Source organism: Suricata suricatta, chromosome X, assembly GCF_006229205.1.
Source record: "Suricata suricatta isolate VVHF042 chromosome X, meerkat_22Aug2017_6uvM2_HiC, whole genome shotgun sequence".
Taxonomy (NCBI): Eukaryota; Metazoa; Chordata; class Mammalia; order Carnivora; family Herpestidae; genus Suricata; species Suricata suricatta.
Window position 1 is genome coordinate 46,121,662 of NC_043717.1, and position 19,410 is coordinate 46,141,071.

Below are 19,410 nucleotides of genomic sequence, written 5' to 3' on the forward strand. Positions count from 1 at the left end.
TCCCTTTTGTCCAATTTAAGTATGGCTACTCCGGCTTTCTTTTGACTACCAGTCGCATGATAGATATTTCTCCACCCCTTTACTTTCAATCTGAAGGTGTCTTCAAGTTTGAAATTTGTCTCTTGTAGACAGAAAATAGATGGATATTTTTTTTAGTCCATTCTGCTACCCTGTGTCATTTGACTGGAGCATTCAGTCCATTTACATTCAGTGTTATTATTGAAAAATGTGGGTTTGGATTCATTGTGTGCTCCATAGAGTTCATGTCTGTAGTGGTGTCTCTGGTACCTTGTATTCCATGTAACGTTTCCCTCATAGAGTTCCTCTTAGGATTTCTTGTAGAGATGGTTTAGTGGTGATGAATTCTTTCAATTTTTGTTTATTTGGGAACACCTTTATCTCTCCTTCTATTTTGAATGGCAGGCTTGCTGAATAAAGAATTCTCAGCTGCATATTTTGTCTGTTCATCACATTGAAATTTCCTGCCATTCCTTTCTGGCCTGCCAACATTCGTTAGATAGGTCTGTAACCACCCTGATAGGTTTCCCTTTGTATGTTAGGACCCTTTTATCCCTAGCTGCTTTTAGAATTCTCTCTTTATCTTTATATTTTGCCAGTTTCACTATGATATGTCATGCTGAAAATCAGTTTATGTTACGTCTTAGGGGAGTTCGGTATGTATCATGAACTTCAATATCATTCTCTTTTCCCTGATTGGGGAAATTTTCGTGCATAATTTGGTCCAGCACCCCTTCAGGACCTCTCTCTTTTTCTTCCTCTTCAGGAACTCCTATGATATGGAAATTGTTTCATTTGATTGTATCACTCAGTTCTGGACTTCTCGTTTTGTGCTCCTGGATCAATTTATCTCTCTTTTTCTTGGTTTCATCCTTTGTTATAACTGTGCCTTCTAATTCACCTATTCCCCTCTCTGCCTCTTCAGTCCGTGCAGTGGCCACCTCCATTTTATTTTGCACCTCATTAAGAGCCTTTTATAACTCGTCACATCTATTTTGAAGGTCCCTAATGTTTGTTTCAGTAGCTTCTCTGATGGCTTCTATGCTTTTTTCAAGTCAAGCAATTAATTTTATGACAATTGTTCTAAATTATTGTTCCATTATGTTGCTTATATCTGTTTTGAGCAGTTCTGTGGCTGTGATTTTTTTCCTGGAATTTCTTTAGAGGATAATTTTTCTGTTTAGTCATTTTGGCTAGCTTTCTGTCTCTTGTCACTTTTAAAAGCTTGTTATGCACTCTGCACCTGTTAATATTGCTATAATAATGGACGTTCATTGACTCTCTGGGGCCTGTCCATTCAGAAAGTGTTCTTCTAATGGTTTCTCTCAGTTTCTCTTGTTGTGCCTTTGGTTACCATATTTCCCTACCTAGTGACATTTGGGACTCTCCACCATGTGTACTTTAGCTTCTTTCTTGTGGTAGCCCTGAAAAGGAAAATAGACAAACCACACGAACAAAAGCACACAAATGCACAGACAAATCAAACAAACAAGCAACCTGAAAGGGGAAAGCAAGGAAAGAAAAGAAAAGAAAAGAAAAGAAAAGAAAAGAAAAGAAAAGAAAAGAAAAAAGAAAAAAGAAAAAAAAAGAAAAGAAAGAGAAAAGGAAAAAAAGGAAAAGACCAGACTGGAAAGGGAAGGGAAGGGAAGGGAAGGGAAGGGAAGGGAAGGGAAGGGAAGGGAAGGGAAGCGAAGGGAAGGAAAGGGAATGAAAATTTTTTAAAAATTGGGGGGGAGCAGAAACAACAAAAGACAATGGACAGTGGAAAAGCATATTACCAGCCGAGGGGATAGCTAAGAATGAGATAAGGGAAAATATAGCTGGATGGCAAAAAAAAAAAAAAAAAAAAAAAAAAAAAGACATTTCTCCCGTGAGGATGGGTGTGGTTTGATGTAGGTAGGTCTAGAGGGCTGCTCTCTGAGGCCTGGACTTGGTGGTTGAAAGTAGAACAATAGCAGTGCCCCAAGCTCTGCTCGAACCAAGCATTTCAAGTCACTCACTTAGGCATCTTTGAGGTTGTCTTCTTTCTGGAGTCTGTGTGTTTTCCTCTCACTCTTGCAGATCAAAGAGAGTATTGTAGCTTCTGTCCTTCTCAGTTTGAAAGATGCGGGCTGGTGAAGATTACAGAGCTCCTTATTTCTCCAACATTTTGTCCTTCTTCAGCCACAGTATTCTCTTATGAATCTTTTTCTTTGGTATTATTTATAATCTCCTTTTTAATTTTTGATTCTATTCATTTGAGTTTTCTCCCTCTTTTATTCTAGCCAATAGTCACTTTGGTTTATCTTTTCAAATAATAGCTCTTAATTTCATTGTACTTTTCTATTATTTTTCTGGTCTCTTTTCTGATCTGTTAGTTCCTTTTTTCTGCTAACTTTGGGCTTTTCTTCTTTTGGTTGTTCCTTGAAATGTAAAGTTGTTTATTTGAATTTTCTTCTTGTGTAGGCATTATCTCCTAGAACAGATTTTGCTACATCCCATAACTTTTGGTGTGCTAGATCTTCATTTCCATTCATCTCAATATATTTTTTTAAATTTCTTCTTTGACTCATTAGTTATTCAGAAGTGTGTTGTGTAAATTCTACATATTTGTGAACTTTCCAGGTTTCCTCCTGTTATTGATTTTTAGATTCAGACCATTGTGGTTAGAAGAGACACTTGATATGGTTTCAGGATTCTTAAATTTTCTAAGGCTTGTTTTGTAACCTAACACATTCTCTCCTAGAACATGTTCCATTTGTGCTCGAGAAAAATATGAATTCTGCTGCTATTGGATGGCATGTTCCTTATATGTCTTTTAGGTCAATTTAGTCTAAATATATTTCCAGTCCAATGTTTACTTCATCAATTTTTGTCTAGGTGATCTATTCATTGTTGCGATTATTATATTGTCTGTTTCTTCCTTCAGATCTGTAAGTATTTGTTTAATATATTTAGGTGGTTCATAACGAGTATATATATTTACAATTTATATATATATATATATATATATATATATATATCTTGATGAATTGCCTCTTTATGATTAAATAGCTACCTTCTTTTTCTCTTTTAGCAGTTTTTGACTTACATAAGTATAGCTATCCTTGCTCTAATTTGACTTCCACTTGAATGAAATACCTTTTTTTCCACCGCTTAACTTTGTATCCTTAGGGATGAACTTAGTCTTCTTTAGGCAGTACATAGTTGTGTCTTATATTTTTATCCATTCAGCCACTCTATGCATGTTGATAAGAGAATCTAATCAATTTACATTGAAAGTAATTATTGAGATGGTAGAACTTACTATTGTCATCTTATTATTTGTTTTATAGTTCTTTTGTTTGTTTCTTCTTCTCTTGCTACTTTTCTGTATGAATTGATGGCTTTCCACACTGGTATGCTTTGGTTCACCTCCTTCTTTGTGTGTATCTACCATAGGTACATGCTTTGTGGTTACAATGAAGCCAACATAAGATATCTTATGTCACAATAGTCTATTTTATGCTGGTAACAAATTAACGTTGACACACAAAAAAACTACAGTTTTACTATCCAACCTCACATATTATGTTTTTGATGTCACAATTTACATCTCTTTGTTGTTATCCATTAATAAATTATTATACCTTAGTTGTTGTTAATCATTTTATACTTTACCCTTTATAGATATAAATAACTAATACAACACCATATTAAAGTATTCTGAATTAGATTATCTACTTGCTTTACCTGTGTGTTAATATTTTCATAAGTTTTCATGTTACTGATTAGCATCTTTTCACTTTAGTTTGAAAAACTCCTTTCAGCATTTCTTGCAAGACAAATCTAGTGGTGATGAACTCTCTCTCAATCTCTCTCTCTCTGCCTGGGAAAGTCTTTCTTTCTCCTTCATTTCTAAAGGACAACTTTCCTGGGTATAGTATTTTTAGTTAAAAGCTTTATTCTTTCAGAACTTTGAATATAGCATCCCCCTCTCTCCTGGTCTGCTAGGTTCCTGCTGAGAAATCTTGTGATAGGTTTATGTGTGTTCCCTTGTATATGAAGATATTTTTTCTCTTGCTGCTTTTAAACTTTTCTCTTTGTCTTTGATTTTAGACAGTTTTATTATACTATATCTTGAAAAGTATCATTTGGGTTGAAATTGTTTAGCAACAAATGAGCTTCTTGAAGCTTAATATTCAAATACTTATCCAGAATTGGAAGTGTCTCAGCCATTATTTTTTTAAATAAATTTTCTTCCCCTTTCTTTCTCTTTCCTTCTTTTGGTTCTCCAATATTGTATAGATTAGTTATCTTAATTTTATCCTGCAATACACATAGGCTTTCTTCACCTTTATTTAAAAAAATTTTTTTTTGCCAAGTTGGTTTCCATATAACACCCAGTGCTCTTCCCCACAAGTGCCCCCCTCCATGATCAACACTCCCTTCCCCTTTCCTCCTCCCTCTTCAGCCCTCAGTTTGTTTTCAGTATTCAAGAGTCTCTCATGATTTGCCTCGCTCCCTCCCTCTCCCTAACTTTCTTTCCACCCCCTTCCTCTTCCCATGGTTCCTTGTTAGGTTTCTCCTGTTAGACTTATGAGTGAAAACATATGGTATCTGTCCTTCTTTGCCTGACTTATTTCACTTAGCAAGCACCCCCCCCCGAGATCCATCCACTTTGCTACAAATGGCCAGATTTCATTTTTTCTCATTGCCATGTAGTACTCCATTGTGTATATATACCACATCTTCTTGATCCATTCATGTGTTGATGGACATTTAGGCTCTTTCCATGAATTGGCTATTGTTGAAAGTGCTGCTATGAACATTGGGGTACATGTGCCCCTATGCATCAGCACTTTTGTATCCCTTGGGTAGATTCCTAGCAGTGCTATTGCTTAGTCATAGGGGAGTTCTACTGATAGTTTCATTCTGTGTTGTACTCTAACTAGACAATTTCAAATGACCTATCTTTGACTTTGCAATTTTTTTCTTCTGCTTGGTCAAATCTATTGTTGCTGCTCCCCACTGCATTTGTTTTCATTTCATTCATTGTATTCTTCAGCTCTATATTTTTTGTTTGGTTCTTTTTTTATGATTTCTACTCTCTGTGAAATTTCTTGTTTTGTGTATTGTTTTCCCTTTTTTGTTTAATTTTCAGTGGTTTCTTGTGGCTCACCAAATTTCCTTAAAACAACTATTTTGAAATGTTTATTGGAAAAATTGCATATCTCCATGTCTTTGGGCATCAGTTTCTAGAAAACCATATTCCTTTGGTGATGTCATATTTCCTTGACTTTTCATGTTCCTTGTAGTGTTGATTTGCTCTCATGGCATTTGAAAAAGCATTCACTTCCTCTAGTCTTTATTGACTGGCCTCTTTTTTCTATGCATCTAATCATGGATATTTTTTCCCATGGGTGATCTAGAACTTTTCTGTTGGACTTTTGAACTTTCACAAAAGTACACAAATCTGTGGGTTAATGTCAAAACTAATGTTCTTCAGGGGGAAGACAGTTGAAAACTCTTCTGCCATTTTGATGATATCCTCTAAGAGATAATTTTAAAAGGTGGTAAGTGTTAGAAATATGAAGGCAATGAGTGCCAACAAATGATATGAAAATATTCGGGTGAAAGTTTGGTAAGTGTTCATTTTAATTACTCAATTAAACTTTTTTATTTTGAGAATACTGCAGATTTATATTCAGGTGTAAGAAATAATATAGAGATATACTTTGTATCCTTTACTCAGTTTCTCCAATGATAACATTTTATAAAACTCTATTAGAATATTACAACCAGGATTTTAACATTGTTACAGGACACAGTCAAGAGACAGAACATTTTTGTCATCACAAGATCACTCTCTTTACACTGCCATAACCACACTCCTCTCCTGTCCTAACCCCTCTTTAATCTTTGGTAACCACTAATCTGTTTCCCATTATTAAATGATATCATTTTAAGAATGTTATATAAATGGAGTCATAACATATATAACCTTTGGGGATTGGCTTTTGTCACTTAGCTTAATTCCTTAGAGATTCACCCAACTTGTTGCATGTATCAATCAATAGTTGGCTCCATTTTTACTGAGAGGTAATAATCTGTGGCATGGATATACCATAGTTTGCTTAATTACTCACCCACTGAAAGATATCTGGGTTGTTTCCAGTTTGAGCCATTATGAACAAACTCTATTAGAATATTACATATTCTTTAGAGGTTTTTATGTGAAAGTAACTTTTCATTTTTCTGGAAAAAAATGCCCAATAGTGTAATTCAAATTCCAAAAAGTTATATATCAATTCTTAAAACCACGACTAGGAATTAGTATTCAAATTTCAAAAAGTTACATATCAATTCTTAAAACCGAGATTATATCTAAAGGTAAAAAAAAAAAAGACTTCCTTGGAGCTAGGCTTTGTCCTCCTTGCTTATCTTACAGCCAGACTTCCCCTTCTACAGAGCAGTAGACTGAGTTGATAAGGTCCGGTGGCATTATAGGTGGGGTTGGAAAGGGACACTAGAATAATTGCCTTATTCAATACATCTTCATTAGAGAATTCTTAATATCAATGCTCCCATCACTTCCAGGAAGGGGTCATTGGAAAGGTTAAGGAAATTGACTTTTATGGGTAACTGAAAGAATTCCCTTCTTGTTCCTCCCATGTACATAATATAGCTATTAAATTCCTAAGTTTGGCAACTTCTTCCACAAATGCAGTTCTCTCAGATCTCAAAATATATCGGTCTTCACAATCTTGGACTAGGAGAGTCTTGAAAACTAGAAATAGAAATGATGGAGATTCGTAGAAATCCTGGGACATTTGAAACTAAATGAATTTCTTTGAAAACTTTAGAATTGCTGAATCAGTGTTTAGATATTGGCGAATAAGAAAGGACCTGAAAGGAATAGTCTTGTGACTAGACAGGGTGGAAAAGGAACTTGACACAAGGTTTGATATGAATGAACAGGACTCGTTTCTGCTTTGTTGCTTTATGGAAGCTCCTTTGCTTTAAGAGTTTGTAGTGAAAAGACCAACCAGTATTCAATAGGCTTGAGGGAACCTGCGCTGAGGTTAAGAGGTACCATCTCATAATGAAGGTCAGTGTGTTGAGGACAGTGCAGGGAATCATAGTGAGAAAAGCTTAGGGGTTAAGAGCTTCCAGGAAACAGGCAGGACACAAGGACAGTAGCTTCTTTGTAGCCTGAGGATTCCCCACCTGGCTAGGGTTCTTTTCTGCTTATAAGTCTAAGGAACAGGTTCATTCTCTCACAGTGTTCCCCTACTCATACAGATCATATCTGTACTGACATTAACTTCAGATAGCTTTCTAACACTGTCATTCATGTTTTCACTCCCAAGTTAAGAATCATTGCGTTTCATTCCCTACCTAAATATAATCATATTTCCATGATGAGGGGGAAAAAAAAAACAGTGAGTGCTTCCCATGGGCAAGAAACAATAAGCAGTTAAAAGGAAGGCATGTCTAGCCAGAAGGGCCACAACTAGGTGCACTGTGTAATTGGAAATCAGATATTCATAGCTACTCAATTTCCTCAGTGTAAAGTAGCTTCATTTGGGAGTAATTAAGGGTACTCTATGTGGCTGCTGGAATTTCAGGCAACTTGAATCTAATAATTTTGTTTGGTGACTCATTCTGAACCAAAGAGCCTACTGAGAAAGCAGAGGGCCTGGGGAAAGTGAGGGCTCATTAAGACCACCTACCCCTGGGGAAAATGATAGTGGCTTTCAGTAAGAGAAGCAGCTGTCAGTAACTGAGGTGAGACAAAAAAGTGAGCTGTTCTTTCTCAGCATAGAGAATCAGTAGAACCCTGAGATAGAGAGGGAAGAACAGTGGACTTGTAAGCAAAATGAATTAAATTCACAATCATTTCACCCCAAAGATCTTGTTTCCTAATCTGGAAAATGAGGCTAATAATGCCTACCTTTTTAGAAGTACCATAAAGATGAAATTAAAGAACTTGTATAAAATGACTAGTAATTTTATGGATTATGAATAAAATAAAGGATAGTTACTTCCTTTAGTTCAACTATGCATTTTAATTTTGCCTAGTTCATGAAAATGAGAAAATAAAGCTTCATTTCATATCTAAATTGATTCTCAAGGTATTTTCCTTTTTTAAGTACTTTTATGGTTCTGAGAAAGAAAATGGATATCTGAATCTTTTGCCTTGGTCCAATTTGAAGTTCTCCATTCTGATTTGAGACTCCTGATTTTCCAAATGCCCCCAAACAAATGAAATAAAATTGTGTATATATTTCAAATGTGTTTGTACTTACTAATAAAATTTACATAGTTACTATTGTTCATCAGTCTCTAAATAGTGAGTGAAGTTTAGTTTCTTTCTTTTACTTACATAAAAATAAAAGGAAACAAACTCTATTTTTTCCTGTACCCAATGAACTATCTTGGCCATAAATACCTTACACTATTTATTCCTAAGCCTTATGCCTTTAAGACCATTTGCTACCTGTTATTAGGAATACCTGGAAACCCAGACACTCCCCACTACTCCAAATTAACTTTTGCATGGAATCAATCCTGGGGATATGCAATCACATAGTTTATGGCTTCCAAGGCTCACAAAGAGAGTGAGTAAATCTGGTGGAGGGGTGTTAAAGGCAGCTTTACCTTTTTGTTTAGAGACTTTTCTCACAGTCATTGCAGCCTGCCTCTTCTGGTTTTCAGAAATTTCAAAGCCTATAATATAAAAATATAACATGACTTTGTTATAAGAAACACAGACTTTTCTTAAATGTATAAGTTAGTATAACATTTCTGAAAAAGTCATTTTGGCAAGATATATCAAAAATCTTGATAAATAAATAAATGGAGAGAAGCTTGAATAAATATTCGGCTATAAAAACACTTTTCACAGTATACGGTGGCAAAAAAAAATGTGAGAAGATGAGGTAAGATGATGTTAAGTGAAGACTGGATGAATAAATTATGGCATAAAGTGGAAAAATATTTCACAACCAAAAGCAAAAACAAAAAAAGGAAATAATGAGTAAAAATATAAGGGATTAAAACAATATTTTTGTAAAGAAAAGTTTCAAATGTAAGAAAAATCAAATGGCAAAAAGTAACAAAATAATAGAAATATGTATTCAAGTACTTTGTTAATTTTTTAAGTTTTTTAAATTTTTATTTATTTTTGAGAGAGACAGACAGACAGATAGATGAGTGGGGGAGGGGCACAGAGGGAGACACAATCCAAAGAAGGATTCAGGCTCTGAACTGAGCCACCCAGACACCCCTCCTGTGTCTATTATTAAAACAAACTTATTTGATATTTTTCTGTTGAGTTGTAGGATATACTTATATGTTTTGGAAATGAACTTCATAATTTATATATATTTATATATGTTTATAATTTGCAAATATTTTTTCTGATGCCTTAGGTTGCCTTTTCAATTTGTTTCCTTTGCTGTGTAAAAGCATTTCATTATAATGCAATTTTGCTTTGTTTCCTGTGCTTTTGGTGTTATGTCCAAAAAATCCTTGCCAAGATCAATGCCAAGAAGCTTTTCCCTATGTTTTCCTCTAGAAGTTTTATGGTTTGGGGTCATACAATTAAGTCTTTGATACATTTTGAGTTAGTTTTCATGTATGATGTAAGGTAGGAGATCAATTTCTTCCATTTGCATGTGGAAATCCAGTTTTCCCAGCACCATTTATTGAAGAAACCATTCTTTCCCAATTGTGTATTCTTGGTACATTGTCAAAGATATGGTTGACTGTATATGAGTGGGTTTTTTCCTAGTCTCTCTATCCTATTCCATTGGTCTATATGTCTGTCTTTATGCCAGTAACATACATTTTAAATAATGTGACTTTTAATATATTTTGATTCGGGAAGTATGATGCCTCCACTTTTTTCTTTCTCTCAAATATCTTTAGCTATTATGGGTCTTTTGTGGTTCCAAATGAATTTTAGGATTGTGATTTCTATTTCTGTAAAAAATACCATTGGAATTTGCTTAAGATCACATTGAATCTGTAGATGGCATTGGGCAAAATAGATATTTTAACAATATTAAGTCAATTTATTTGTGTGTTCTTTAATTTCTTTCAGCAAGAGTTTATAATTTTTGGTGTAGAAATCTTTCACCTCCTTGATTAAGTTTATTCCTAAGTATTGTATTCATTTTGAAGTAATTATAATTGGGACTATTGTATTTAATTTCTTTTTCAGATAGTTCATTGTTAGTATATAGAAACACAACTGATTTTTGTATCTTGATTTTGTATCCTGCAATTGTACTCTATTTATTAGATATAAAGTTTGTCTGTGGCATTTTTAAGGATTTCTTTTTATAAGATAATGTCATCTAAAAACAATTTTAAATCTTCCTTTCCCATTTGGATGCCTCTTATTTTCTTCTTGCCTAATTTTCTCTGGCTAGGACTTCCACTACTATGTTGAATAGAAATGGTGAAAATGGTCATCTTTGTCTTATCATTGATCTAAGAAAAAAGCTTTCAGTTTTCCCCCCTTGAGTATGATGTTAGCTGTGGGGCCTTTCATACATAGCCTAAATTTATTATATTCAGGTAAATTCCTTCTATACATAATTTGTTGTGAGTTTTTTATCATGAAAGAATTATAAATTATATAAAAATTTTATGCATCTATAGATATGATCATGTGATTTCTTCTTTCATTTCATTAGAGTGATATATCACACGAACTGATTTGCATATGTTAAATTATCATTGCATCCCAGGAATAAATCTTACTTGTTCATGGTGTATGATCCTTTTATTGTACTGCTGGATTCTGTTTGTTGCTGTTTTATTAATAGTTTGTTCATGTATGTTCATCAGGGATATTGGCCTTTAATTTTCTTGTACTGGAAGACTTAATACTGTTAAAATATCCATTCTGCCAGAGGTTATAGACAAATTCAAAGTAATTCTATCAAGACTCCAGTTTCATTTATACAAGATATGAATATGTTCTAGAAATCTGTTGTACAATATTGAGCCTATGGTTAACGTTACTATATTATTCACTTAAAAGTTTGTTAAGAACATAGAACTTATGGTATTTTTACCACTTAAAAACAGGGTTAAGGTCTCTCCAGGAAGGAGAAGAAGTTCTATCTCAGCTTCAGTCCATGTATGCAGACTCCCATCCCTCTCATGATCTTCCTGTCTACAGATGACAGCTTTGGACTATGCCCTTGAGTTTGAGCTTGACCATGATCTTGCATTCGGATGCCTTCTCCATAGATTCTGGAGTTGTTTAGCCAGGTTTTTCAATCATATCAGCCAATTCCTTATAATAAATTTCTTAAATAATAATAGATCTCTTATGAGTTGTGCTTCTCTGGTTGAACCCTGACTGATAAAAGAAGTTATATAGTTTGTATTCTTCACCTGGAGAGTTACTTATGATAAATTAGGTTTAAAAAACAAGATACAGAGTAATATGTTTGTTATAATTTTTGTAAGTAAATTTTTAAAGAAGTCTTATGGTATATATGTTTATATGAACACAAGTATGGAAATAAGCACACCAAATTTATACTGATTATCTCACACAGCATGGGAATGACAGAGAAGGGAAAATAATGCTAAAACTTCTTTATTACATTTTGGTATGTGTTTAAATAGTTATTATGGCCAGGTATTTATTTTATCATTAAAAAGTAAAAATAAAAAAATTATGATAAATTTGTGTGGAGACATGAAAATAATTATTAAAACTATTAAGTGACTTAGAGAAATACTAATTATATGATTTTAAATGCAAAATAAGGATATAAAATTAGAACTATTCATAATGGAGAGGTAAAGTTTGGGGGAGACAGAAAAAAAGATTCAGCAATCCTAGTCCTAATTTTTATTTAGACACATTATAAAAAATAGGAAGGAAATATATCAAAATGTTTATAAAAGTTATGCCTCTCTGGGTAGAATGTTCTTGCATTATTTTTATTCTTATTTTTGATTTTCTGTGTTTTTCCCCAAAATGGCCTAAAATAAAAGTGTTATTATAATGAGAAAAAAAGTCTTCAAAAAAATAAATATAGATCTGTCAGAAAGTAATTTCTGTCGCTCCATCCATATTGCTACAAATGGCAAATTTCATTCTTTCATATCATTATGAGCAATATTCCATTAGTGGGTTGCAGCTATAGAGTCTGATGCTAAGCAAAATAAGTTAGAGAAAGACAAACACCATATGATTTCCCTCATAGGTGGAATTTAATAAACAAAACAAATGATCATAGGGGAAAATAAGAAAGTGGCAAATCAAAAACTAGACTCTTTAACTGTAGAGAACAAATCAATTATCAGCAGAGGGGAGGTAGTCAATCGGATGAGTTAAATAGGTGATGTGGATTAAGGAGTGCACTTGTGATGAGTACCGAGTGTGGTATGAAAGTACCAAATCATTAATTATGCACCTGAAATTAATATGCTGTATGTTAACTAACTAGAATTTTAAGAAAAACCTAAAAAAATTTTTTTAAAGAACTTTCTGGAAGCTTTTCTATTAGAAGCAGATTCTTAAAGTTACAGGGCATTGTGTGGGAGATATCACACTGGAATCAGATGGAATGGTGAGAATCTTCTCATTGATCTAAGGTCTGCGTAAATCACGTTAGGACAATTCTTTTAATAGCTCTAACAACCTAAGTGGGATCAGAGGCTGCTTCTGCCTACCATTGAGAGAAGCAGCCAAGTAGCATTTCTGTACCACTCCACATCATGTCCCATTGCAGTGTTCACATGTTAAAAGCAATTTGGCTTCAATGGGACTCAAAGTGAATTATTAATGAGCACTTTACATAAAATCTGAGGAAAAAACTAAGATTAGACTAAACAGTGTTGTTCTGATCATTCTTTCTTATCTTTCAACTATTTAAACCCCCAACACTGAAGGACAGAAGAATCCATATGCATCAGGACTCAATGGGTAGGCCCAATTTTCTACAGGAAATTTCTACCAGCTTGAACATAAGAGTGTTTTAAAATAAAATTATACTCTCATTAAGAGTGGGGCAAAAACAGAAACTGTCTTCTCAGGGAAATACAAAACTTCACTGTTTGGTATTTTTATGCCAAAATGGGAGGACCATGAGCAAAAGACCAGATAGCACTTCGAAAACCACAAAGCTATAGTCAATGGCACCTAAATCCTACAGTTGGAAGGCACCATGAAAACTCTCTCTATTAATTATACACTCTCTCAAAAAGGAGAACAATCTGTTTAAAGCTAAAAATGTATGGCTTAGTGTGACTCTAAATAATGCAAGTGACCATGGTTTTAGACCTAGTTATATTTTCTACAATTTACTTTAAAACACTTTCATACAGGGGTGCCTGTGTGGCTCAGTCAGTTGAGCATCCGGTTTTGGCTCAGGTCATGATCTCGCAGTTCGTGGCTTCGAGCCCCACTTTGGGCTCTGTGCTGACAGCTAGCTCAGAGCCTGGAGCCTGCTTTGGATTCTGTGTCTCCCTCTTTCTCAGACCCTCCCTGCTCATGCTGTGTCTGTCTCTCAAAAATAAATAAAATGTGAGACAAGAAACCATCAAAACCCTCGAGGAGAAAGTAGGAAACTACCTCCTTGACCTCAACTGCAGCAATTTCTTACCCAACACATCCCCAAAGGCAAGGGAAATGAAAGCAAAAATGAACTATTGGGACCTCATTAAGACCAAAGGAAACAAGAAAACTAATAGGCAACCGACAGAATGGGAAAAGATAGTTGCAAATGACATATCAGATAAAGGGCTAGTATCCAAAATATACAAAGAACTCACCAAACTCCACACCCCCAAAAACAAATAACCCAGTGAAGAAATGGGCAGAAGACATGAACAGACACTTCTCGAAAGAGGACATCCAGATGGCCTACAGGCACATGAAACGATGCTCAACATCACTCATCATCAGGGAAACACAAATCAAAACCACACTGAGATACCACCTCACGCCAGTCCGAGTGGCAAAAATGAACAAATCAAGAGACTATAGATGCTGGCGAGGGTGTGGAGAAATGGGCACCCTCCTACACTGTTGGTGGCAATGTAAACTGGTGCAGCCACGCTGGAAAACAGTGTGGAGGTTCCTCAAAAAACTATCCATAGAACTCCCTTATGACCCTGCAATAGCACTGCTAGGGATTTACCCAAGGGATCCAGAAGTGCTGAGGCATGGGAGCACATGTACTCCAATGTTCATAACAGCACTGTCAACAATAGCCAAACCATGGAAAAACCCTAAATGTCCATCACCTGATGAGCGGATCAAGAAGATGTGGTATATATATATATATATATATATATATACAATGGAGTATTACATGGCAATGAGAAAGAATGAAATCTGGCCATTTGTAGGAAAGTGGATGGACCTCAAGAGTGTCATGCTAAGCGAAGTAAGTCACGCGGAGAATGACAGATACCATATGTTTGCACTCATAGGTCTAACAGAAAAACAGGAGAAACCTAATGGAAGACCACGGGGAGGGGAAGAGGGAAAGAGAGTTGGGGAGAGAGAGGGATGCAAAACTTGAGAGGCTAATGAATACTGAAAACGAATTGAGCATTGAAGGGAAAGGGGGAGGGGGAAAAAGAGGTGGTGGTGATGGAGTAGGGCACTTGTGGGGACAAGAACTGAGTGTTGTATGGAAACCAATTTGACAATAAACTATTTAAAAAATAAATAAAAAACATTAAAAGATGTAAAACACGTTCATACAGACAGTGTGATATATACATGCACATTAATTCTAATCTATGCTTTAAGGGCATTTACTTAACATCTGAAGTGCCCTAATCTGGCAGACATACTCGAGGTGATTTGTTAACACATTAAATACTCAGAAGTCTTTGCTCCAGAGACCATTATTACGAGCAGTTCAGTCCCCTTAATGCAGGAGGCCTAATTAGCCTAACACATGCTAAAAATGAAATTTTTATTGGTAAAATAAATGTTATTCAAGATGTGTACTAGCCAAAAATGTCTTACAGACTCTTTAGCCCTCAACAGAACTTGGCATAAAAATCCAGTAAGCCCCATATTTTGTACCATTCAGAAAGAAGCTTCAAGTCAAGATTGAAAAAAGGTGCTATGCCTTGTCCCCCATCAGAGGATTTTGTCACCAGACTCTTATTACTAGAAAGTTAGTTGAATGCTGTTGTTATAATATCACTAACTCTTCCTTGACTAATCTTTACACAGAAGATGCTGCCATGTATCTAAGAACAGTACTGGGACTTCATTGAGATTATAGAATAGGTTGCATGACTGATTTTGTGTTTGTTTGCTAATAAATGTTTGTATGTTTGGAAGAATTGAGGTTGAAGTTTGCTTTCAGTGTAATAGTTTTATCTAGTCATGAAACTGTAAGGGAGGCTAAATTATAACCCTCATTTAACCCTGACTAGTAGAAAGTGCTGGTATCTGTCAAAAAGGACCTAATAGTAGGAAACCACCAAAGTGGATTAGGTCAGTTTGCAACAGAAATCTTCCCTCTGCTTCTAGAAAAACGAAAACTAATTCAAATCCTTTATGTTCTTTATGGCCATATTCTTCTTTCTCTTCTCAGGTCACTTACCGATTTTTTCATCTTCCTGTACCATTTTTCTCTCTTCTCTGAAAGCCCTGAGCCAGCGTATCTTCTCCTCCAGCTTCTTGGCAAAGAATAGATGTATCTCTTCAGTTTCCTTGTTGTGAAGCTTGAAGGCATTTTTCATGCTGACATTAAAGTCATCATCTCTGCCATCTTCAATGTCAACTACCTCATATTTATCCATGTCAATGCGGCCTTTGTAGTACAGGATGTCTCTTCGGATCAGGTCCTAGGTGGGAAGGAAGAAAAGTCTTTTTACTGGAGGTATGTGGAGAGTAGGTACCAGGAGATTTGGCACATGGGCATAGTAGGACGCTAAGACTGCCACTGTTTTGAAGTACTAATAGGGATTCTTTTGGTCAAATTTAGGCAGGTTAGCTTAGCATTATGATATTGACAGGTTGGTTAGAAGACACTCTTATAGAAACCCTTTGTCTTACATCCAAAGACTCTGTCTCAGACTCCAGCACCAATCCTTATATGTATTTATTAGTAAGACTCTGACGGGAACTATGAAGCAGTAAGCCACACAAGCATTGCTAGCATAGGCCTTTTCCAAAAATATTTGCAACCCTTCTAGAAGTATGAAATAAGCTGGATGTTTGTCTGGAGCACAGTTAGGAATTCAAGCCAGCAAGTGAGATCTGCATATCAGAGTTGGTATGAGTGGTAAGAGTAGCAAGATGGTCACAGGCTGCTGGCCAGGAATGATTCCATGGAGAGGGTTTAACCCTTATCACTCTGGAGAATTTTGGAGAATGCCTAGTCTGGCAGAAGAAACGGAGGTAAGATTGAATAAAAAGCTTCATATACTGATGAATAAATTACACAAATTTTATTGTATGAGAAAAATAAAAGTTATAGATTGACCTTTTATTAGTTTTGTTTTACTCTCTTGTGTATAGAATTGAATTAATACTCTCAGTCCATGAGACAGTTGTCATTAGTCCATACAAGGTGCTCTTACTTTACTATTTATTTACTTACTTCTTAAAATTTTTTTAAATTTATTTTTGAGAGACAGAGAGAGACAGCGTGAGCAGGGAGGGGCAGAGAGAGAGGGAGATACAGAATCCAAAGCAGGCTCCAGGCTCTGAGCTAGCTATCAGCACAGAGCCCGATGAGGGGCTCGAACCCATGAACCATGAGATCATGACTTGAGCTGAAGTCGGATGCTTAACCGACTGAGCCACCCAGGCACCCCTATTTATTTACTTTTAATAATAAGTTAAGTTTGGTGAACCTGCCACCAAAAGCTATGACGCCACAGTAACCTTTAATCCCAAGCTTACCATTCTCCTGGTTAATTTTCTATACAATTTTATCGCATCTACATATATTACACTTATATAAGGTTTAAAAAGCTACAAAGAAATGCCACATAATGTTTAGGGATACACACATATGTACAGAAATTATACAAAAATATATGACACATGTCACATTCAAGAGAGTACAGAGAGGAGAATGGGAAAATGGAAGGAAGGAAAAGAAGGGAGGGAGCAGAGAGGGAAAGTGAAAAAAATATATTTGTAATGAGTTATTAAGTCAGATAGTAAGTACACAGGTGCTCATTATATTATTTTTATATCTTTTTGGATGTAGTATTTCATAAGTAAAAAAAGAAAACCAGAGGGATGTATGATATGACCCGTGAACCTGTGGAATGTAAAGTATGATAAGTAAGTGTCTTTCAGCTCCTCCTCCTCTTAGCACTGCCTTCAGCTTCTCCTGAGAGCACATCTGCTCCTGGGACGTGGTGCAGCTGAGTCTGGCCAAGGAGGTTCCACCAGCCCTGTCCTGATGGATGTCTTCACTGGGCAACTCATTCTGACAAACTCTCCCTCCTCTCTGCTTATATTTGGCCTTTTAGACAGTTTGACAGAATTAGAAATGCTCATTAACTTTTATTAACATTATACAGTTTGGTTAAACTATTCTCATTCTGCTGAATTGCCTTGCATGTCTTACTTCTCAGCTGAAGGCTAGCCAAAAGGATGGGGTAGTTCCCATGCACTGACTTACACAATCCTCAGGAACATTTTGTGAGCTTTTTGCATAAATAGTGGGCCTTGTCAGTCTAATCTAGAAAAGCAGGACAAGCTAAGGAGAATAGATTGATGTGATCTAGTTTGATCTCATAAAGGTCTGAAATATGCCTTACAATACTTAATAAAAATACACATAGACTGGAAGCCAGGTTTGGACCACACAGCTAATAGGTGGGTACCAACATGACTAGAACATGGAAGCTTTGACCTGCCTTCTATTCCCAACTTCACCTATGAGACAAGGGAAACGAAGAACTCCATAAAATCTGTTTTTAGTTCCTTTTCCTGCTTCTATTTTCACTAGAACTTACATCCCCATCTCACTCTACACATGCGTTGTAATGCAAACAGCATATGTCCTCCTTGTAAGGGACAAGGGGTTAATGATTTCTCTAGAATAGGTAACATTTAAGAAATGTCAAGAAGAGAATGACGAGACAACTATCATTTGAATATTCCAGAGAACTGTAGATAGATATCTCAATGCCAAGGTCCTCTGGCTCCAAGGAATAATAGATGGGCCCTCATATTTGTTCTAACTGGTACCTGAAGGCCTGAGAGGACACATACACCAGACAGCCAACCTCAATAAAACCTCCAGACCCTTAAAAAAGATAAGACTCCCCCTCTTCCTTTCTGAGTTTCCCAGACACTCTCTATCTGCTATTTTTTTCTATGCATCTTCAATAAACTCTGCTTTCCCCCTCCTGCTGGCTCCAGTTTGATTTCCATCATTTGTGAAGCCATGTACCCTCTTGGCTGGTCCTGCAGGACCCCTTTGGGTCTCTGGACCCAGCCTTCCAACATCACCTGCAGCTTTGTTTATCTTTGAGATGGTGTGTCATAATCATTGTCAGTCTTCAAAACCTTTACCGGTTTTCAATACAATGGAAAGGATGTATATAATGTTGGAGGGAAATTAAAAATATCAACTGAAACTCCTACTGTTTCTTTATGTATTTAAGGATAACAAGAGACTTGAGAGAATCCTCTGTGGTAGGTAAGCAGGATTAGAGATGTGTTTCATTAATGTTCTCCCTTTGACTAATCTTTCTAGCTCTCCAGAAGGATGAACATGAGTTTTTAGGTATCAGCTTAGGTATAAACTCAGGTTTAGAAACATGATAGAAATGACGAAGAATTACCCACTGTTCACAAATTCCAATTAGAAATGGTAGCTAAGGCCACAAAGCAACATGTAACATCTACAAAAGGAGTGTGAGTTAAACTCTAAAGCCCTGGGTTTGAGTTCTACCTGCTTAACCTGCTAGCTGTGGTTTTGTGTTTTTTTTTTTTTTATCTCTCTGAACTTCAATTTTCTCAACTATGAAACTAGACAAGTCATCCTTACCTTGTAAAATGGTTGTAAAGCTCAAATCTAAACATGCAGTTTCCAAGTCATGAGGCCAGCATTATCTGATAAATATGGTGCTGAGCTTTCTTGAACCCGACTTATGTTTTGTAGGCCTTTAAAACTCTTTTTTTTTTGATAAACTGAAAAATCTCACTGCCTATTTTAGTCCATTTAACCTTTCAAAATAAGTTAAATATTGTGACAAATAAATAAAGGAAAGTTAACTGAATATTTTTTTGTTTTTTTTTCCTCCATAATATTTTATTGTCAAATTGTTTTCCATACAACACCCAGTGCTCTTCCCCTTAAGTGCCCTCCACCATCACCACCACCTCTTTTCCCCTCTCCCCCTTCCCCCTCCACCCTCAGTTCATTCTCAGCATTCAATAGTCTCTCAAGTTTT

The 19,410-nt window shown here is 35.8% G+C and overlaps 1 protein-coding gene across 6 annotated transcripts in view; it reads right to left on the minus strand.

Annotated features, from left to right (window-relative positions):
* The window catches only part of ARHGEF9 (Cdc42 guanine nucleotide exchange factor 9), a 189,713-nt gene that overhangs the window by 14,481 nt on the left and 155,822 nt on the right, over positions 1–19,410 (minus strand). For all 6 annotated transcript variants that reach the window (XM_029930721.1, XM_029930716.1, XM_029930720.1 and 3 more), the window contains 2 exons: positions 15,588–15,831; positions 8,641–8,709 (listed from right to left, as the gene is read on the minus strand). In XM_029930721.1, coding sequence (XP_029786581.1) covers positions 8,641–8,709; positions 15,588–15,831 — 313 coding nt within the window. The remainder of the gene's footprint in view (positions 1–8,640; positions 8,710–15,587; positions 15,832–19,410) is intronic.